Source organism: Mus caroli, unplaced genomic scaffold (genome assembly GCF_978045245.1).
Source record: "Mus caroli unplaced genomic scaffold, Mus_caroli_1 scaffold_19, whole genome shotgun sequence".
Classification (NCBI taxonomy): domain Eukaryota; kingdom Metazoa; phylum Chordata; class Mammalia; order Rodentia; family Muridae; genus Mus; species Mus caroli.
The window spans coordinates 29,624,926-29,647,633 of NW_028227274.1; the positions used below are offsets into that span (position 1 = coordinate 29,624,926).

General features: G+C 38.9%; 1 protein-coding gene across 1 annotated transcript in view; it reads left to right on the forward strand.

Moving 5' to 3' along the window:
- Map3k2 (mitogen-activated protein kinase kinase kinase 2) overlaps window positions 1–21,397 on the forward strand; it is a 69,613-nt gene extending 48,216 nt beyond the window's left edge. The window contains exons 13-17 of the mRNA XM_021150621.3: window positions 4,290–4,438; window positions 6,083–6,214; window positions 8,125–8,254; window positions 12,748–12,925; window positions 14,317–21,397. Of these exons, the coding sequence (XP_021006280.1) occupies window positions 4,290–4,438; window positions 6,083–6,214; window positions 8,125–8,254; window positions 12,748–12,925; window positions 14,317–14,542 (815 nt within the window). The 3' untranslated portion in view covers window positions 14,543–21,397. The remainder of the gene's footprint in view (window positions 1–4,289; window positions 4,439–6,082; window positions 6,215–8,124; window positions 8,255–12,747; window positions 12,926–14,316) is intronic.
- Window positions 21,398–22,708: the final 1,311 nt, after the last annotated feature.

Sequence of the window (22,708 nt, forward strand, 5' to 3'; positions counted from 1 at the left end):
ATTTTGGTGCAAGGTTTTAGTCTATGGTCCTTGGCTCCATTGATTCTTGGTCTGTGCTGAGGCAGAGTACCATGGTGGTGGAAGCACTGGTAGAGGAGACACAGTAGGACAGAGAGAGGACATACGTACCTCATAGGAAATGACAAGCAGGACTAGACATGTGGAACTTGGTTCTTGGATGGCTTAGTCTTAGGCTCAAGCTTAGGTTTAGACTTAGGCTTAGGGAGGTGAGATATACCTTCAGAGGCACCCTCCTGACCAGTGATAAACTTTCTCTACCAAGGCTCCACTTACTTAAGTTTCCAGAACTTTCCAAAATTATTACATCAACACCGAGTTGCCATCTTTCTAGTCCCATTCTTATTTTTGAGTGTATCAGTTTGTATGTGCATGTGTCTGTCTGTACGTGCATGTGTGTGTATATGTGTGTGTATGTATTTTTACGTGTGTGAATTTGTGGTGTGGAGGAGTTAGTGTTACACTTGTTAAGAATATACACCTGTAACACTTGTTAAGAATATACATTAGCTTGTTTCTTGTTGCTGTGACAAAATACTTGACCAGACTGACTTAAGAGTTTGTTTTGACTGATGAGCTTTGGGGATAGCGTCCATCGTAGAAGGAAAGGCATGGTAGTGGAGCACAGAGAGGCTGGTCATGTTTAGTCTGCGGTCAGGAAGCTTGATGGTCCTGGTTCGTTTTGTTCTTTTATCCTTTTTGGGATTCCCAGCCCAAGGGAGAATGACCCAACATTCAGGTTTTGAACTTTATCCCCAGCATCTTCATCACTGGCCTGAAGATAGATGTTGTAACAAATTTTGTGTGGTATAAAGCCTTGTTTTGGTTACTACCTTGCATTTACTTGGTTCTTGACCACTGTCTTTAATGAGATTGAAAAGAAGGAGAGAAGGGTTTGGAGCAGTGGCTCAGCAGGTGAGAACTCTGGCTACTTTTCCAGAGGACCTGGGCTCAGTTTCCAGCTCACAACTGTCCGTCACTCCAGTTCCAGAGGATCCAATGCCTTCTTCTGGGTTCCGAGGGCAGTAGGCAAACATAAGGTGCATAGATATACAGACAGGCAAAACACCCATACACATAAACAAATAAAAAAAGAAGGAAAGAAAATATTTCATATGTGTTTTGTGCATACCTTCAGTTTATTTAGAGTCAAGATTCAGTCAGGTATAATAGTCTTGCTTGAAGAAGTGAACTTACCCTTTTTTTTTTTTTGGTAATACAAGTCTATTGGCAATGCATTAATTTAACATTTATTTGTTTGAAAGTTATTTTTCCCTTCATTTTCTGAAAGATATTTTTCTGCATATAAATTTTCTAAAGAAATAGAATATAAGGGGCTGGAGAGATGGCTCAGTGGTTAAGAGCACTGACTGCTCTTCCAAAGGTCCTGAGTTCAAATTCCAGCAACCACATGGTGGCTCACGGCCATCTGTAATGAGATCTGACTCCCTCTTCTGGAGTGTCTGAGGACAGCTACAGTGTACATATAATAAATAAATTATTTATTTAAATTACATATAATAAATAAATAAATCTTTAAAAAATAGAATATAAAAACCAGTGCTTTTAAATTATCCCTTGTCTTCTGGTCTATATATTTTTCTTTTTTTTTTTTTTTTTTTTTTTTGGTTTTTCGAGACAGGGTTTTTCTGTGTAGCCCTGGCTGTCCTGGCACTCACTTTGTAGACCAGGCTGGCCTCGAACTCAGAAATTCGCCTGCCTCTGCCTCCCGAGTGCTGGGATTAAAGGCGTGCGCCACCACGCCCGGCTATATATTTTTCAAGGAGGAATTCACTTTCAGTCTTTGTCTTCTTCAGCATATAGTATGCTCTTTCCCCTCTGGCTGCCTCTCAGACCTCCTCTTGGGCCTGTGCTTGTGCTGCTGCTCCACCCCTGTGCCCTCATTTTGTTCTCTTTCTTGCTCTCCTTTGAGAAATCCCTCTTTTGTGAGGCAGAATCTTGACATGTATACTAGACTGGCCTCAAATCCCATGGGTATTAGAAGGTGACCAAGATGGCCTTGAACTGTGATCTTCATGTCTTCACCTCCCAAGTGCTGGGACTTAAGGGTTTACCTGTTTATGATCTTATTGAGAGGACATATTCATTCCAGCAGTTTTATTTGACTGTACATCCGGTGTCCCCCCCCCCCCCCCCCCGTTCTTTCTATGTGGCCTTGGCTGTCCTGTAACTCCCTCTATAGGTGAGGCTGGCCTTGAACTCATAGAGATCCTTCTACCTCTGTTTCCTGAGTGCTGGGATAAATGGTGTGCTCCACTATGCCTGGGGTATGTGTGTGTTGTTTGTGTGCATTTGTGTATTTGTTTGTTGGTTTGTTCATGTTTTAAGTTTGCTTTTTATGTGTCTTACAGTTTTACATGGAGTCGCAGACATCACTTGTAGGATCATGAAGACAGATAAATAAAGTTCATGCCCAGGCATGCACAACTCTTCTGCCTTGTTGATTTCCAGGAGGGTCTGAGTCAGTGTAGTCCCATTTTACGGGGTTGGTAATTTGTTTGCTCCCGTACCTGTGCACCTTGGGCTTCGAATTCCCCTAGAGCTTTGCAGAGATGATTTTCTAGATGATAGTGCTCTAGCCCCAGCATTTGGTCCTTTCGTTGTGCTTGCTTCTCAGAGAAGGAAGCTGTATCCTCATCCTGCTCTCTGAGCAGGAGGTTGTTGCTTCTTTTCAAAGCCTAGCATACGGGAGACAGTTTGCCTGCCTTCACTCCTGAGCAGACCCCATTTCTTCGTTTTCAGAGATCGGCTTTATCACAGATCCTTCCCACTTTTCTGGAGTGGAGAAACTCTTGATGGCCAGGGCCATCATCTCTTGTTCTGAGAAGTTGTTTGTTTTGTGTCTTTTCCTTTTCCACTGCTCTAACATGGTGGTAACATGCTTTTTACTCTTCTTCAAGAAGTTTAAGACAGTTTTTGTTTTGGGGTACAGCTCTCACTTTATAGCCCTGGTGCACTGGAACTGTTACGGGAGATCCACCTGCCTCTGCCTTCTTAGTTATAGGATTAAAATTATGTGTTACCACCAGGCATGCTGGCGCACATCTATAATCCCAGCACTTGGGAGGCAGAGGCAGGCGAATTTCTGAGTTCAAGACCAGCCTGGTCTACAACGTGAGTTCTAGGACAGCCAGGGCTACACAGAGAAACTCTGTCTTGAAAAACAAAAAAAAAAAAAAAAAATGTGTCACCATGGTCCCAGGACCATTCCATTCTCTAACCTTGACCACCAAGTGTGGTTCTCTGTGATCTCTCTCTTCTATGAGTCCAAGGAAGAGATAAACAGCAGATATTGTGAAAGTAGGACCCCATGTATATTTGCTTTTCCTAGGGTTCAGTGCTGTCATGGCAGCCACACGTGTTGTAGTGAGGCTTGGCGTTCCTTAGTTGCTGGAATGGGCTTTTCTCTGTGATTCACCATTCCTTTTTCATCTTGGTTTAGAGTGCCTCCTTTTCCTTAGATTTTAGGTTAATTGGGTACCCTGTACTCTGTGATCAAAAATGTTCAGTAAAAGTTATGATTTTTTTCCAGGCAGAGTGGTACACAACTATAATTTCAATACTTGAGAGCAGGCATACCAAAAGTTCAAGGCCAGCCTGAACAATGTAGCAAGTTATAAGGAAGCCAGGGCTACATAATTTTTTTTTTTTTTTATTTAAGTTATAGGGTCTGGAGAGAGATGGTTCAGTAGTTAAAAGTACTGGCTGCTCTTTCAGAGCATCTAGGTTTGACTCAGCGCTCAAGAGGCAGCTTATAACCATCTGTAATTCCACTCTGGATAGGACTGTGCCCTTTTCTGGCTTCTTTGGGCACTGTATGCATGTGGTGCACAATATGCACACATGCAGGGAAAACACTCATATACATAAAATAAAGTTGTAATTTTATATATTGCCTGGATTCTCTTATAGAGAGTGGAAATGATACCTTTTCCACACTTCTTTGTTATAGATGGGCTTTGTTATAGATGGGTCTGACAAGACTATTTATAAATATTTGTAATTTGCTGTAATAAAATATGGAAAAATAGGGCATCATATAGACGATGTATTTTATTTTAGATTGAGTGAAAGATAGCTGTCACATTTGCATTGCAAAAAGGAATCATGAGATCAAACTTTGAGTTAGAATTCTTAGAATAAGGAGACCATTTTTGAAAGATTTGGGTGGTCATCATTTCCCCTTGTATCTAGAATGTTCAGGGATCTGAGTGAATCACATTTTATTTTAGGAATGTGTTCTTTTTCAGCACCTCGAGCTCCGACCAACTGGAGACTGGGCAAGCTGCTTGGCCAAGGAGCTTTTGGTAGGGTCTACCTCTGCTATGATGTTGATACCGGACGAGAGCTGGCTGTTAAGCAAGTTCAGTTTAACCCTGACAGCCCAGAGACCAGCAAGGTAAAAAGGCATTGTGCAGACCACCTGGCCACTGTAAAAGCTTTTTTTTCTTTGGAGGGGAAACAAAGCAAGAACAAAAGCAGGACTAGTCAGATTGCTTCAACCAGAGAGACGTCATTCATTACCCAGAGCCCACATGGCAGAAGAGGAGAGCCAACTCCTGCATGTTCTCTGACAGCCACAGTTGTGCTGTGGATGTGTGTGCACCCCTCCCTAAGACTGCCTGAATGTAGATACGAAGTTTTAAAATGTAACATAACAACATAAGGTGGAATTTGGGGATTGTGGGAAAATGGCCAGTTGTGTTAGTGCTTCAATTGTGTTTCTAGGCTGACTTGCTGTTACCTTAGCATGCAACCATGGCTCTTAAATAAAAGGCATTGAGGTCTGGAGACATGGCTTGCAGTTGAGAACATTGACTGCTTTTAGAAAAGACCCAGGCTCAGTTTGCAATACCCACATAGAGGCTTACAACTCTCTCTTAACTTCATATCCAGGGCTGGTGGAACACCCTCTTCTGGCCTCTGAGGGCACTGCACACATGTGGTCCAGACAGATTCACATATGTTAAAAAATTAAAAAAAAAAAAAACATTGGTTAGAGACTAAAATGTTGTATCTAACAGTAACCATTTCATAATGAAATCACCATGATAGTCCATGAGCTAAGAGTGTTTTGCTTTTATTATGCTTTAAAGACTTAACACAGGGTCAGTGAAATTGTTTAGCAGGTAAAGATGCTTGCCACCCAGTATCCAGAATCCACCTTCCAGGAACCCACATGGTTGAAAGAGAGAACTGATTCTTGCAAGTTGTCTCTGCCCTCTGCATGGTTTTCATGGTACCTGTACAGACAACACACACACGGAGTAGACATTCAGAGACATACACACACATAGACATTCAGAGACACACACACACACATGGAGTAGACATTCAGAGGCATACACACACATAGACATTCAGAGACATACACACACATGGAGTAGACATTCAGAGATACACACACACACACACATGGAGTAGACATTCAGAGACACACACACACATGGAGTAGACATTCAGAGACACACACACACAGAGTAGACATTCAGAGGCATACACACACATAGACATTCAGAGACATACACACACATGGAGTATACATAATAATATGTATATACACATATACACATTCAGAGACACACACACACATGGAGTAGACATTCAGAGGCATACACACACATAGACATTCAGAGACATACACACACATGGAGTAGACATTCAGAGACACACACACACATGGAGTAGACATTCAGAGACACACACACACATGGAGTAGACATTCAGAGACACACACACACAGAGTAGACATTCAGAGGCATACACACACATAGACATTCAGAGACATACACACACATGGAGTATACATAATAATATGTATATACACATATACACATTCAGAGACACACACACACATGGAGTAGACATTCAGAGGCATACACACACATAGACATTCAGAGACATACACACACATGGAGTAGACATTCAGAGACACACACACACATGGAGTAGACATTCAGAGACACACACACACACATAGACATTCAGAGAAATGTAGTAAATGTTTTTTTAAAAAAGACTTAGCAGGAGTTCTGTCTTTCAGGAAGTAAATGCACTTGAGTGTGAAATTCAGTTGTTGAAAAACTTGTTGCATGAGCGAATTGTTCAGTATTATGGCTGTTTGAGGGATCCTCAGGAGAAAACACTTTCCATCTTTATGGAGTATATGCCAGGGGTAAGTTCACATTCCTTTTAAAAATAAGGTGAAGAGATTTCAGTTCAGTCTTTTGATCTGCTGTGTCACAGATGAACTTTTGTACCTGACATTGCCTGCTTACTGTAGAACTGCTGATCATCATCTAGTGTAAAGTTTCAGATAAGAAAGTATCTGAGATGTAATACCGGTACATAGGAATATTCAATTTTAAACATTACCCAATTTAAAGTATATATTATATATTATTATACATATATAGTATGTATATTAAACATAATAATATGTATATACACATATATGTATGCATATCACACACATATATGTATATATATATTATATATACATACATATGTGTGTATATATGTGTGTGTATAAACATGGCTACTCTGACCACATCCTAAGGCCTTCTAGGTCTGTATGATCTGGCTGGAATGCAGACACACACATGGCACCTTTAATCCCTCTGGCTGGAATACAGATACACCCTTAGTACTCATCTTTCATATCAAGCAATGAATGTAAAGTTAATATATAGAAGGAAGCAGCCATGTTTGAAAGTGATATCTAATTGAGGGGCAAAGTGACGAATCAGAGAAAGAACTGACAGAATGAGTCAGAGATAGGATGTGCCCAACTCACATGGGAACAGATGAACAGACAGGAAGGAGAGGCAAGTTGAGGGAGGGAGGGAGAGAGAACGAGTGAGAGAGCGAGTGCGTGTGAGCGAGCACAGTTTTACTGGGACAGTTATAGAGAGACAGGTTGCAAAGTGAGAACAAGTTAGACATAGGTAAAGATAGAACAGACCAGAGAATGAGAAGGAGCCAAAAGATTAGAACAGATTGCTAAAGTTAGTTTGAGGCCAAGTAGAGCAATTCAGTCAGAAGCTCAGAGAAGCCAATTTGAATCAGTCAGCTTGGAGAGGAGTTGAGTTGAACCAGCTGAGTTGAACCAGCCGGCCAAAGTTCAGAAAGAACTAGAAAGGGTGAGCTTATTCAGCAGTAAGTCTCAGAGGCTGAAAACATTTTAGGCCTAGGTTAGATTGTCCGGAGATTAGAAGCTTACAGGAATAGGCCTAGGTTAGCAGACAGAGTCCTTGGAGACAACAATTATTGCTGGAGAATGTGGCAGTGATTTCATTCGTAATTGTAAAATGAAATTGTGACCACTGTATATTCCTTTTTTTGTATATATAAATTTTAATTCTAATAAAATTTCAAGATGGCAGTTAGCATCTTTACTCATTAAGAGATGGGTGCCTTACTCCAGGCATGGTGGCACACTTCTGTGATCTCAGCACTCAGGAGGTAGAGGTAGGAGGATTTCAAGTTCAAAGCCAACCTAGACTTGACAAAATGATTTTTAAAAAACTAAAAAGGAAAAAAAAACCAATATTCTCATAATTAGGTAGAGTGAGTTAGGAAGGAGAAATTTGATTTATGGGTCTTTATGGTAGTAGATGGCTAGAGTTCCATGTTGAAGGTGGAAGGTTGCCTTTTGAGCCTGCCGATCAGTACCTGGCAGTGCTGTTGTAGACAGTGTTGATGTCACACAGGCATCAGTAACTCTTAGCGTTATGCATCGTTGTTATAGTGACCCCACTGCTACTCACTAGGTTTATATGCTACTATGATGTTTTCAGATATTCTGCTTCCAGTGTAAGTTAGCTTCAACGTTATTTTTTGAAAATAAATTGTGGTTGTATTAAAGGTTCTACAAATATGGAAACCTTATAATTTGTTAATCTCAAAGAAATTAGTTCAACGTAAGAAATCTGAAAGAACAGAAACTATGCAGTTATTTTCCTGAGAACTCCTGTCTTCTCCACTAAGAATCTCTCAGCCATGAAGTAGGATTCTCTTAAAAATAAGGATTTAGCAGCAGTTTTTATTTTAAACTGAAGGTTTAGTTATTTTCTTTTATTCTAGGGTTCAATTAAGGACCAACTAAAAGCCTACGGAGCTCTTACTGAGAATGTGACGAGGAAGTACACCCGTCAGATTCTGGAGGGGGTCCATTATTTGCATAGTAATATGATTGTCCATAGAGATATCAAAGGTAAGTCATGATTTACTTTTACTTTAAATACAGTTTGGTTCGAATGAAGACATGTCATTATGGCATTGGGCATTTAACGTAATGTATCTACCTGTAAACTGCCATAGGAAAACGCTTCTATAACTTCCTCATGAATTCTGTTGGTGTCTAGTCAGACTAATTCTGCAGTTCAGATTTTTCTTGGATGATAGCTTTGCTGTAAGGACCCATAGAATGAATTTCATTCAGAAACCCTAGAATGATGTGGGCATGTTTGTGTGTGTATTAACTAGGCCTAGAATGGTGAGTAGAGGCTCTGCCACCCCAGAGTTGAATTCAAACTTGGACTTTATCTGATACTATAACCTTGGACATACTAATCTTTCTATAGCCTCATTAATCTTTCCATCCCCTTTTCTTCTTTATCCTTCATCTTTTTCTTCCCTCCCCATGTTGAAACCCCTAGTGTCTAGATGTGGAACCCAGGAAATTGCATATACTGGCCCAAGTTCTCTATCCCTGTGATGTACCTATGTCTCCTCATTATTTATTCTTAAGTGAGAGTCAATAGTATTCAATTTATGGGATTTTTTTTTTCTCTCTCTCAAGACAGGCTTTCTCTGTGTAGCCCTGGCTGTCCTGAAACTCACTCTGTAGACCAGGCTGGCCTCTGCCTCCTAAGTGCTGGAATTAAAGGCGTGTGCTACCATTGCCCAGCAATTTATAGGGTTCTTGAAAGGATCAAATATGTTAACATGTTGCAATATTTAAAACAATTCTGGTGCTCACTACTTAAAATTTAGCTACTGTGATGACATACTTTATGTTGCAGTTTATGCAGAGTCTTGGGAATAGATGTCATGAAAGAATAAAGAGGAGGGAGGGGAGATCCCCAGACTGAGCGCTAATGAGCTCCAGCCAGGGGGAATTCACATTTCCCCTAAGGGTCAGATACAGAAATGAGTATGTGAAGTGAGCTAATGGTAGGGATGTGTTAAACTTGAGAGTGCTCTAATCTCTGTACTGTTAAGCCTTTTTGAGTATGTAAAAACTGGGTATGACCCAACATTTAGAATTAATTACTGAATTAAAATCACTGAATTAAAAAGTAGATGTGCCCATATAATATTTAGTCATTAATCTTTGTTGGCACTTCTACAAGTTCCCAGACTTCTGCTTTCCTATATGTGTGGTGCGTCCTGACTATCCAGATGGGGCCAAGAGGAACATTGCCCATCATTTCTGGTGATTGAACACTAACTTCAAGTGTGAGTCTAGTTAGTACGCAGAGTTCCTGAGGCAGATGGCATGCACCAGATTGGGGCTTCTTATCTATAGAACCTGATCACTTAAAGAACCCTTTAAAGAAAGTATTCAGTTAGGAAAACCTATTCTTTGTCAAGATAGCCTCTCTTTGGCTTTCATAATGAGGTAAGAAAAGAAACAGAGGGAGCCATCTTCTTTATACATAGATCTTCTAATCTTCCCAGAATGTATAATGACATGCCTTGCTCAGGTGAGGGGGAAGGAAGCAAGCTGATAAAGAAATAAATATTACGAGACAAATAGATGGATAAAGGAGAAAATAGCCCCTCAAGCTTGTAAATTTAAGCATGACAGAAGGAAAGTGGTGGCCACTTTTTAATTGTTCTGTGTCTTCTAATTTTTATGCACAACTTATAAGTGGCAAAAGGAAAGGTAAAGATAATTGATTTTACATAATTTCACACCTGTGGGATCATTAATGTTAGGAAACATACTCATTTCTAAAGTCTATTCCTGCCTCCCCTATCATCCTCCCTCTTCTCTCCCTCTCCCACTCCTTCCTTCTCCTTCTCTCTCTAAATTCATCACATTTTATTTATATGTGTGTGGAACACATGCATGCTAGTGCCACAGTGCATGCACAGAGGGCAGAGAACAACTTGAAGGAGTTGATTCTCTTCCACCATATATGTCACAGGCACAGTACCTTTACTCATTGAGCCATCTCTCTGGCCCTGTTCTATATCCTTTTTTCCCTTCAGGAAACTATACTGTTGACAGGCATGGTATGGTGGTGGTACATGCCTTTAGGCAACAGAGGCGTGTGGATCTCTATGAGTTTAAAGCCAGCCTGGTCTATATATTGAAAAAGCAAAGGAACTATACTATTGAAGGCCAAATAGTTAATAAAAGGGGACTTTCTTCTTTTAAAATGGTTTTATTTGTGTGTAGGAGTGGGGTGGTGGGTGAGTGCACAGTTATGTGCACGCACATATGCACAGAGGCTAGAAGAGGACAGGAAATGTCCTGCTCTGTTTCTGTCTTGTTTTCTTGGGTCAGGATCTTTCACTGAATCTAGATCTCACCATTTTCCAGCTAAGCTGGCTGGCGAAGAGTACCATTCAACCTCCTGTCTGTGTCCCGGATGCATGCAGATACATACGGCTTTTACGTGTGTGTTTGGGATCTGAATAGAGGTTGTCAACCTTGAATAGCAAGCCCCTTACCCATCCTTAATGTCTTTTGTTTTGCTTTGGCTTGGGTCTTCTATTGTTTTGAGGCAGTATCTCTTTGTAGTCTAGGTTGGTGGTCTGGAAGTTTGCCTTTGGCTCTTGAGTACTAAGATTATAGATGTTTGCCTGCGAAACCAGGTAGGGCACACACATGCACACACACATACACACACACACACACATCACAGTTTGTCTGTATATCGCTGACAGACAGCAGATTATAATGACTCCTTGGGATGCAATTAGCAAAATCTAAACTGTGAGAAAGGTTTAAATTTTTCTTTCTAATTGCAAATGAAAAGAATATTTGAGAGATTTAAATTACACAGTCTCACTATGTGGATCTTACTTGGATGGATTTTTTAAAATAATTTATTGAATTTTATTATATGTGCATTGGTGTGAGGGTGTCAGATTCCCTGGAACTGGGGTTACAGATAGTTGTGAACTGCCATGTGGTTGCTGGGATATGAACCCAGGTCCCTGGAGGAGCAGCCAGTGCACTTAACAACTGAGCCCCTGGATGGTTCTTTTTTGCTGTAAAAAATTGCAAATATTTTTGATAATATTAAATACTGTTCATGCTTTTAGATGTGATAAGAGGCTTTATCTTTTAAAGATGTGCACTTAGTTTAGTTCTTTATTGATCTCATTGCCTTGAGTTTGCCTCAGATACTATGTGAAAAGAGGGGAAGTATGTGATAATAATTTGGGACCGTTGTCCACTTGGATGTTGGATCTGGGTAATGGGAATACAAGCAATTCTTTCTATTCTTGTATATGCTTGAAAAGTCTGATTTTTACTTTACTAAAATATAAGTAGTTTTAAAAAATACAAACTATATTGGCAGCCTGGCTACCTGTTTCCCCCCAGCTCCTGGTGTGGGTGAGCATTGTTTCAGTATTGATGCCACCTTCCTAGAGATGACTCTTCTTGTCTGTGGGGTATGTGTGAGTGAGTGTGTGTGTGTGTGTGAAGGGAAGGTGTCTTTTTCTGCTTGTAGGCACTAAAACCTGGCTTATTAAGCATGTGTCGTCTCAGCTACTGAGGAAAAGTGGGATAAGTTTGGGAAGTCACTTGAGCCCAAGCGTTCTAGTTGCCAGCCTGAACAACATGGCAAGACCACATCTCAAGCAAACAAATCTGTTTTGCTTCTTTGTCGTTAAATACTCTAGAGATGGTTGGGTATTTTTTTTCCTTGAGTCCCTTTTTATATACTGGATGGTAGGAGACCATAAGCAAGCGGAGCTACAGCTGCATTAGAGGATTACGGGTAGGTCAGACATTTAAACTTAATGGTTTTGATGAGAGGCATTGTAAACTCCTGTGGAGAAGCACTGCTGGTGAGGCTGGGGGATTTTCTGAGAAAATAGAAGCTCATTGTGAAGATGGAGAATACACATTCTCCATGGCTTGTAATGTAGATTATCTGCACTGTCCTGCCTGCCTTCTCCATAGAAATCCTTAAAACAAAAGTGTAGCACAAGGCTGAGTGGTTGAGTCAGAAAGTTTGAGGCAAGTCTGAGCTGTAGAGTAAAAGGACTCCTTTAAGAGACAGTGAGCCACTGCTTAGATAACACTGGAGTGGGCATGTGATCCCAGTTCGGATGATGAAGGCACTTTTAGGAGTTCCCGAGGAGAAGCTGGCTTATGAAGAGAATAGTTTTCAGCCATGGGCGTCTTGCTTTATAGCAAACAAATGGGGCCGAGCCTGCCGTGGTGCTTTACCAAGCTTTGGTCTTAGCCCGTTCTCCTTTCTTTTCACTTCACCTGCCCCTGTCCCGTCCTTTATAGGGGAAACTCATTAGCTTCTGAAACATACCTGGCTAAGTAGTTAATGTACAAACAGCTGGTGCTTAATGTAAGGTAAATAGAGTTTTCAAGGCACTGCTCAGGGTGGACAAGCAGCCTAATTTGGAGACATATTAGCATCTATGAGGTAATTCTCTTGTCACCTACATACATTCTAGGATATCAATAACATCATTGAAATAAGACTATTTCTTATTTTTTAGGAGCAAATATCTTAAGGGATTCCACAGGCAATATCAAGTTAGGAGACTTTGGGGCTAGCAAACGGCTTCAGACCATCTGTCTCTCAGGCACAGGAATGAAGTCTGTCACAGGCACGCCATACTGGATGAGTCCTGAGGTCATCAGTGGAGAAGGTTATGGAAGAAAAGCAGACATCTGGTAAGTTTGGACATCAGATTCACCTGGAAAGTTACCTGATTTTTCTCCACATTTAAAATTGCCAGTTAAATTATCCTTTGTACCTTGGAAGCAGAATATATGAATTGTAAGTATTAATGTCATTTCAGTTATACCTTGTCAAGGCAAACTTGACTAAATATTTGAGCCTTTGAACCTATTTTTCCTTCTTTGGAAGGGTTTTGTCTTAAGCAAATCTCAACATTAAAAAGCTCTTATTTCCCCGAATAACTTTTAAAGTACTCTTGGTTATCAGTGTCTTTAAAAAAAAATACAAATCATAAAATGATGCATGATTTTTTTTCTAAACTTCAAAGGGTATGTATAAACTTTTGAAACAGATAATAGCTACCTGTATGATGGTTGAACTTAGAAATAATGTCTGGGGTGAGAATGGGTTCTGAGATCACCTGAGGAGATTACCTCACCACTCCTGACCATTCCTGCCCAGCCTAACACAGAGCTTGGCTTCTCACACTGATATGGGACTTTCCATTATGCAGGGTATTTACTTACGAATTTTAAAATACACAGTGAAGCGATGCAGTTCTGAGAGGTCTTCATGTAATTTCTGTTTATTTGTTTGAAGAGCAAGGACGTTTCCATTAATAGCTGAGTTATGTTTTGATTGCACCATCAGATTTTCCAAGGATTTTGAATGTCAGCTCATATAATTATTTATAATAAATTGATGATTGCTTTACAGAAATAAAAACTGTTGCTCTGGTGGTGATTTGATATGGTATTTTCATAATATGCTTAGCTCTGTTGTTTTTGGAAAATACATTTTCTTGGATTCTGCATGAGTTAGGGTATCTGCGAGGGTCCCAGGTAAGGAAGAAGAGAAACTATGCTGGTGCCCATACCCCTGGCAGGGCTGTGTCATAGCAGGGCTGTGCGTTTAGTTATTAGTGCCTTAAAATTGAGTTGATAAATTACAGGATAGTTTTTAGTTAGATCATAAAATGGCCATTTCCTACTTCCCAATCAGAAAAGAAAATACGCATTTTAGGAACTCAAAGGCAAATAATTTATAATGCTTGTATTCTTTGTAGGATGGAGACAAAATTATTAATAATATGTTAGAAAATGATCGAAAACAATAATAATAAAAGTTTTTTGCCTAACCATATACTTATGATCATAAATAATTATGATATATTTTCATTGAAATGTTTATAGCTTCAGACTTTCATTGATATTCATGTTTGAATTACAGTTTTGTTTGATTAACCTTTGAGTGAAACTTTATATTTGTAATAAATAATATTGAAATATATGTGGTCTTCATGCCAGCTTCTCATTTTTCTGGCTAAGCAGCTTTCTTTCCTGAAGATACTGTTTGGGTAATGCTCCTTTTTATTTTGTTTTAGGAGTGTAGCATGTACTGTGGTAGAAATGCTAACTGAAAAGCCACCTTGGGCTGAATTTGAAGCAATGGCTGCCATCTTTAAGATCGCCACTCAGCCAACAAACCCAAAGCTGCCACCTCATGTCTCAGACTATACTCGGGACTTCCTCAAACGGATTTTTGTAGAGGCCAAACTGAGACCTTCAGCGGAGGAGCTCTTGCGGCACATGTTTGTGCATTATCACTAGCAGCGGCGGCTTCGGTCCTCCACCAGCTCCATCCTCGCGGTCACCTTCTCTCTTACTGCACTTTCCTTTTTTATAAAAAAGAGAGATGGGGAGAAAAAGACAAGAGGGAAAATATTTCTCTTGATTCTTGGTTAAATTTGTTTAATAATAATAGTAAACTAAATTTTTTATATTTAATCTTTTTTCTTTACAAGAACTTGAAACTTCTTTTCTTTTTTTTAAAAGATTTTTATAATGTACTGATGTGGTTCAGAGCTATAAAGCACTTTAGTACATAGTTGCTCCTTTTAGTACAAACAAATCATTTGGAATATATAAAGATTGTAGTCTTGCCCTGTATCACTGACATGGAAGACAAAGAGAAGAAAGTGATGTACAATTTGTAGTTTTTAGTGATAGTATTTAAGTAGATCCTTATCTGTGGGGTTGAGCCCTAAACTTGAGTTTAGGGTAGGTACTGATCGTAAAGAATATAGGCTTCTTCTTAGATCTGTATTCTTTAGATCCTAACCTCTACCTATCAAGCTTTTTTGCTCAGTAGGAATCTTGAATAGAAGATATGAATCTCTAAGAGGTATGTTTGTTAATCCTAATCAGTATACTAGGTAAATACACTATATTAGAGCTATGTTACTGGGCTCTATAAACCTTGAGAAGACAGCTTTCTGCTTTAAAACATTGTTGTATTTGGAAGCAGACATGTGAAGCCAATGAATGAATTCAGCTAAAACACAGACGACTGCTCATTAAATGTATGAGCAGTAGAAGAGACAACATTTGCCAGTCAGTAGAAAAATATGGAAAAACAGAACTAGTGTTATTTAGTATATTTTAAACATTATTTACTTGAGGTGAAAGTCCCAAAATGGAGGGAACTGAGAAATAATAAAAATTGTGTTTATATATTAGCTTCCTATTTCTAACCCCTGATTTCCCATTAGATAACAGTCTTTAGCTCAAATACCCACCTGTCATGAAGTGAAAACCTTGTTCTTGGGGTCTTGGAGTACTAAGCTAGAGGCTCCTCAGAAGAGTAAACATCAGGGAAAACAATGAGGTTTGTGGTGGGGAGTCATTTTCCTTCACTTGGCATTTGGCAATGCCTGGAGACACTTTGTTGCGGTAACTGGCAAGGTACTCCTAGCGTCTGGTGGGCAGGGGTTGCAGGTGCTGCTAAGTAGACTGTAGTGCACAAGGGCTCCCCACCCAGGAGTTCTCCTGCCACATGACAGAAGTGCCTAGGATGGAAAGCAAGCAGCCATTCACAGCAGTCAGAACAGCGGTCAGAGGAACGGTGCAGGGCAGACGAGGGCTTCATAAGAGCAGATGATGAGTCAGGTGAGCGGTCTCAGCTCACCACACATGATGGTCTTCTGACAGCGGTTGGTTGCACTTGAATCATTAACTCACTTTAGAAATAATGAATTTAAGTATTCAACTGTTTGGATTTAGCATCTCTGAATATTCTTCCCTTAAAAGTAGCTCCTCCTCCTAGGTCAGGAAAAGTACACCAAAGCATAGTGTTTACTAGCAGTGGGGAGGGTAAAACACTGCCAGGTATTTCCATTGTAAGCATCTCTTTGGAGCCGTGTCATTAAGTGGAAAGACTGTGCTGGGCAGGATCCTGCTGGCTCTAGTACAGTTATGAAACTTAAAACATGAAGGTGTCAGTAATTTGGCCACTTGCAAATTTTTCAACATTAAACCAAGTGCTAAGTATTTTATTTTTCAAAAGCCTAGAAGATAACAAGTTTTCCAGGAGACCCTGAATGTGATGCTTCATCAGAAGGGACTAAATAAGATATTCAGATTTTGTTGTTGTTATTACAGGGTATGTTTATTTAGATAATTTTTAAGTACTTTGCTTTTGAATTTATGTAGATATGGCTTTAATGTATCAAGATCCTACCTGGCAGACCCTGTACTAATTTTTGAAATTCCAGTTGTCTGAGAGTCAAAGCACAAACAATTAGTTAACTCTTCCCTGTACACTGTAAATCAAACGAAGCCCCTTGCAATGACCACAAATCAGGGGGCCTCCACCCTTAGCAAATCACTTGCCTAATCTTAGTCTGGAGACCTAGTGCATAGGCCTATTGTAATTCCTTTATCTTTTGTGAGTGAGGGCATCTCTTCTACTTGAGCAAGATCATGGTACCTGGATTGCTGGGTTCTTTTGTTCCTTTATTGTGATGTTTCTTTGTCTCCTAGTGTGGTGGTGATTTCCCTTTGGCTCACTTTTGGTCCATCAGGGTAATGTGCAGTACAGAAGAGATACAAACACTCTTCAGAAAGATACCTGCACACTGGAACGCAAAGCAAATTGTTAGCTTTCTAACAGTCTCCTTTTTCTTTTCTAAACTCACTAGCAAATAACTGCATCAGAATACTTTTGCTTTATAAAAAAAATATAAAGACTTAGAAATAGACTAATAGTTTACAGAGCTATTATATTAAATATGATGTGAATTTATTTCACACCAGTTGTGAAGGTACCAAAAAAAAGCAATGAAAGTTAATATATATAAACCCTGCTAGAGCAAAAAAGCTTGAAGTAGGTAGGGGTATGGAAGGCCAATAGTAAATGTAAAAAAGTAAGTTTTTGAAAGGAAACAATGGTGTCAAAGGAAGTAAAATACTACACTCCATGTTTTTTTCTGCCTAATGGTATGGATTAACAGATGAAGTTTAAATTGTAAAAAATTGTTCTAAATTTTTTTTTTTAATATACAACTGATTCTTTGGTACTGCAATGTTTCTTTGTGGCTAGAAAACGGCCAGACTGCTGACTTTGTGCCTTTAAATGCGTTCTGCGTTGCCAGTAGCAGACTTCCTTCCGGTGCTGGAGCAGATCCACTAGCAGTGTGAGACGTGCTCTCAGGCCGCACCTTCTGCATAGGTCCTGAGAGCGTCCGCGGCAGGGTGGGGCTGAGTCAAGGGGAAGACCTCTCATAGGGCAAACAAAAGTAGTTGAATAAAAGAGTCAAGACGTAACTGATAACATTTTAATGGATTGGTATTTAAACCTTTTGAGGTTTCAGAATGAATACCTTGAAATTTTTCAGCACTTTTCATTGTTTACAAAAATATATTTTTAACTTTAAAAACATCTATGACTATTGCCTTAGAAAGTATTAAGAGGCACAATCTACAGCATATGAGAAGTTGAGTATTGCACATGCTGGACTGTAAAAGGTAAAGCTTTTATTTCAGAATAAATGTAATTGGCTTTCATTTGAGTCTTACCTTACTCCATTAGAAGTTACATAAAAAGAATAAAAATATATCTTTAGAGTAGCTCTCTGCTACTAAGTTCTGACGTTGGTCAGGCCGGATCTGCACTATTCTGAAATAGTGTTATTAGAAGATTGGGAAATCACTAAAATAAAATCTAACCTGAATAGACTGGCAAATGACCCAATATGCTGCAGACTCCTTGATTAATGGCAGAGTTCACACCAGTGGTTTCATTTGGGGTCTGAAAACCTTTATATAAATTCAGCTGGAAACAACCAGGTATACAAATCTGTCAGTCTTATTTTAGTTTGTTTTTGGAGTCAGGGTTCTCACAATGTGTTTCAGGCTGGCCTGGAACTTAAATGCCCCTGCCTCTGCCTCCTGGGTGCTGGGAAAACAGGCATGTGCCACCACACCCAGCTTTGCCCATTTTTTTTTTTTAAAAAAATAGGGTCAATCTTTTTCATTTTCTTACTCAACAGTTGTGATGTACTGTGTTACATTAAATTAATATTCTTCAGGAAATTACAGTTGAGGAGCATGGGCGGACAGTTACTTTATGGCATACCCTAACTCTGAAAGTTTAGCAGTGATGTTTAAAATGCTAGGATTTTTATATGAAAAAATAAGGAAGAAATTTTAGATAATTGTTGGCCATAGTTATGGACTCCAAAGATATTAACAAGAGGATTAGAGTAAAAGTATCTCTATCTCCCACGTCAGAACCTGCTCTTCCTATACAACACAGTCCCAGCTTGTTCTGGGACAATGGAACATTTATTCCTTAGCACACTGTATTGGGATTCTCCCTCACCCCAGCTGTTGTTATTTTTGTTTTAAGGAAAAAAAAATACCCAAAACCTTATTTTGGTTTTTAGGTGTTGAAATACCAAGAACTCTTTGATAGAGGTTGAACTCGTCTAGTGTCACTTATGCTAAGGTCAGATTCTTTTGATAGCCTATTAAATTTAGCATTTACTTTTAGATGTGATATTCATATTTATTTGATTTTAACACTGGTTAAAGTTCAATGAAAAACAATTTTTTAATTTTTAGTAGTGCCTTTTTCTCTGTATGCCTTAATTTTATTTTATATTTGAAATTCAGATTACTTAACAAAATGAAGAGTTTTCCAAAATGCTAGGCCTCAAGAGCGTCTCTGGCGTTGGACTGTGTGTTGGCCCCTATGTCTTTCTTAATGCTTATTTCTTCCTCTTACCCTTTCTACCTCCTTTAAAAAAAAATGTTAGGAGAGAACAGTAGCATTGAACTGACTGCAATCTCCACTAGATGTGAATTCCTAAAATAAATATAGAAAGATATTCTCATTCGAAAAGACACAGCAAATTGATTTTTTTGGGTTGAGTACTTGATTTTCAGTCATACTGGCACTGTCCAAGTTCTTTGTGTATTATTGTTTGGTTATGGTTTTCATAGAACTAGAGCAGTTGTTTTGTCCTTAAGAGCTCCTTTAAGTATTTTATGAAGGTTGAGGCAATGAGCAAGAAATCCAGGGACAATGAGTTCTAATCCTTAGTATGTAACATTTGACCAATACTCTAGCTTACTGTTCTGTGAAGTATGTGTGCGTGCATGTGTGTGTGTGTGTGTGTGCATGCGTGCGTGTGTACGTGTGTGTGTGTGTGTGTGTGGCAATGGGGCAGGGGTAGGAACGTGTAGTTGTTCAGTTAGATCTGTTTTTGTTCTTGGAAGAACAACTGAAAAATGTCTGTGTACTACTATAGGATGAGAAGGATCATTCCCAAGTAGGCATGCCAGGACATTTTCCATAAGTAGCTAGTACAAATGGTCGTTTAATAAAGATATTTATTGTAAGTTGCCAAGCTCTTAATTGCTAAAAATAGATTAAAATTCAATTTTTGTTTGTATCTGTAATAATTAGCTTATATATAATTCTTCAATAGAAAGTATGTGATCTTAGTTATTTCTTCATGAACTTTTTGGAGTGGAAATTCTGCCAGATATTATCTAGACAAGCTTCCTTAGTTTACCAGGTCATCAAAAGGAAAAGTTCTTATACCTCTTGTTGGTTGCTGGGGAAGGTGTGCTGTGAGCCACTCTTCACTTCCGTCATCGTTAGTGCTGCTTCCACTCCTCCCACTGTCTGACCAACGCCGTGAGTGCTGTGGGGTCCAGGGCTGTCCTCTCTGTGCTCGCTCTCAGAGCTGGAGATGAGTAGCTCTTGGGAACCAAGACATTTCTCAGAGGTACTAAAAGTGGTCAAGGTTGAGCTTCCAGAAGACAAGGGAGGAGTCATAGCTATAGTGAAAAAGCATACGCTGTATCCATTGCTGTATACAGTCTCATATAATTCTTCCTGGTCTTTGTGTTTGTGTATTTTAATAGACAGTGATAAGGTATTACGTTCCCAACAGCAAAGACATTAAACAAGAGAATGCTCCTGCCCTTCTGCCTGGTGGTGTTTGTTTGTACCTCAGTCTGTATTACCAGGATCACTTTAAACCAAAGCTTTTTTATTCCCTGCACACATAGCCAAAATGATTTGCCCTGATAAATTTGCCCATGTGTGAGCTAATAGTATCTAAATGGTAGAGCAGATGCTAGTAGAACTTGTTTGCCAATCTATCTTATCCTTCAAGGAAAAGGACAGGTGCTCAGTGCTCGAATTTAGACATGCAGAATACTTACTATTATGGAGCTGTATAGACACTGCAGACATACGTACTTATGTGTGCCAATCTTATTAACGTCATTTGGCCACTGATGTGTGCAGATTTGTGTTGACATCTGATGCTCAGTTTGGTGGCTTATTTTTTTTCTAGTGTCTTAACATTTATGAGTTTCTGTTTGACTTAAGGGACATTTCAACAATGCTATGAAGAAAAGTAGGTTATAAACTAGTCTGCTTTGTGCCATAGACATTTTGGAATGTCCAGAAGGAAGCGTTTGCTCTCTATTCTTTAAAGCTTACAGAATCTGACCCCCACTAAGGATTTATGAATCTTATAATGCCAGTTGAGAAACGTTTATGACTATTCTGAAAAGCACTTTGTATTCATTTATTTGTATGTTTTAGAACTTTTTAAAAATCCTGTATAATCAATGATTTTAGCATTAGCATTACTTAGAACAGAAGATAAATAATTATATGTTAAACTCTAGTAGTTGCATTGACTCCAGAATATATTTGACATGTTCTCAGTTATCCAAAGACTTTTTTCCTCCTTGCAGTAAGGAGAGTAGACTAGTGTGGGACTCTACAAGCCTAAAAGGATTATGGGCAAAAGGAATTGGGCCAAACCCTTGTCAATCAAAACCATATTGTCTAGGGATGAGAATACTTCTTTATAGACAGTTTTTTTTATAATTAGTAAAAGGTTTACATTTCTTCCATTGCTGTTGGTTTTAAAATTTAGCCTGCATTTTGAAATATCCTAACAAAGTTAATACCAAAAAACACCTTTAATGTCTGACATCTCTTATATTTCATGTGGTTGTTTTTACTCATTGTAAATAAACTTGGATAAATTTGAAAATAAACTTTTATCTTGCAGACTATGATTATCAATTTGTAAATTTACCCTTTGACTTATGTACATTTAAAATGTATCCATTAAATTCTCTATATTTAATGTATTATTTTTGGCAAATGTTTTTAATCTCAGTTGAATACTGGGCAGTTTCTAATTATGTACAAATATTTTTCGTTTTCTATCAATGCTGACTTTTGCACATTTTCAAACATTTAATTGTACCCTGATTTATATGACCAATACTCGTTGAGTGTCTGAGAGTCATGTGTGTGCATTGAACTACTGTCTCTGTGTTTGCACTTCTCCCTAGATGTAGCCCTCCCTCAGTTTCTGTGCTGCTGTGACCTTCGTAGGATGACCTTCTTGCTTTTGCAAAGTCACCTGTGTGTGGTTCTGTGTTTGTTGGAGAACTCAGGAGTTCAGTGTTGCAGTCTAATTTTGTCCTGTATTCTGAATCCATTCCTAGGTTGAAAGTATTCTGTGTGTATCAAGAGATATGTGTTCATGTGGAGTTGTCCTTTTCTTTGTGTAGACACGTGTATATATCTTAGTAAATTCTTATTTTCATTTAATTTCTACAATTTTAAGAACTTTATGATAATTAAATATGTGTAAAGGCTTTCTGAAAGATTATTTACTATATATATATACACTATATTTTCAGCTGGCTGGTCAAATTATTTTTTAAATTTTGGTTTTAACCATTTGAGCAGAATTGGATACAAATTTTGCTTAGAGCTCAGTTAAAATACTCTTGCAGCTAACAGCTTTTGGGGTGGGGTGGGGGGAGATTGTTAAGCAGTAGCAACACATTGTCCACTAACGGACTCTGGCCTCTCAGAGCTGTTAAAACATGTGAGCAACTAAATCGTCCTGAAGACATGTGGAGACTTTTATATTTCCAGTTGTCTGACTGTGTTTTTGAATATTCCCTTTATTTCCAAAGTTTTCATTTTTCTCTTACTGAGCAAAGTTAGACCGAGTTGTTGAAACAATGCCTGGCATATTGTGATTCTTCACAGTTGCTGACCGTTGTGTTAGGACTCTCCAAATGCACAGTGTCTTTATTCTGTACTGTGTGTTCTAAGCAGCTGGCAGGAAGTGTTGGAAACTAGGTTTCTGTCTGACAATGTTACTGTATTCAATGGAAACCTTCTAAAAGGATGTGGTGGCGTAAAGTTATTTGTGTTAGGAATAAAGTCTACAGTTGACGGTGACTATCACTAAGTTTATTATGTTGAGAGGAACCCATGTGATTAGAACCTACCCAGAAGCCAGACACAGTGGAATATGTACCACATCTCACACACATTTGGGTCTGTTGTTCATTCAAAATTGTGCTTGTAAAAATGTGTAAAATTTCTTGAGTTTTATAATTTCTATGTATTTTTTCTTGCTGGTAAATAGCTTTTAA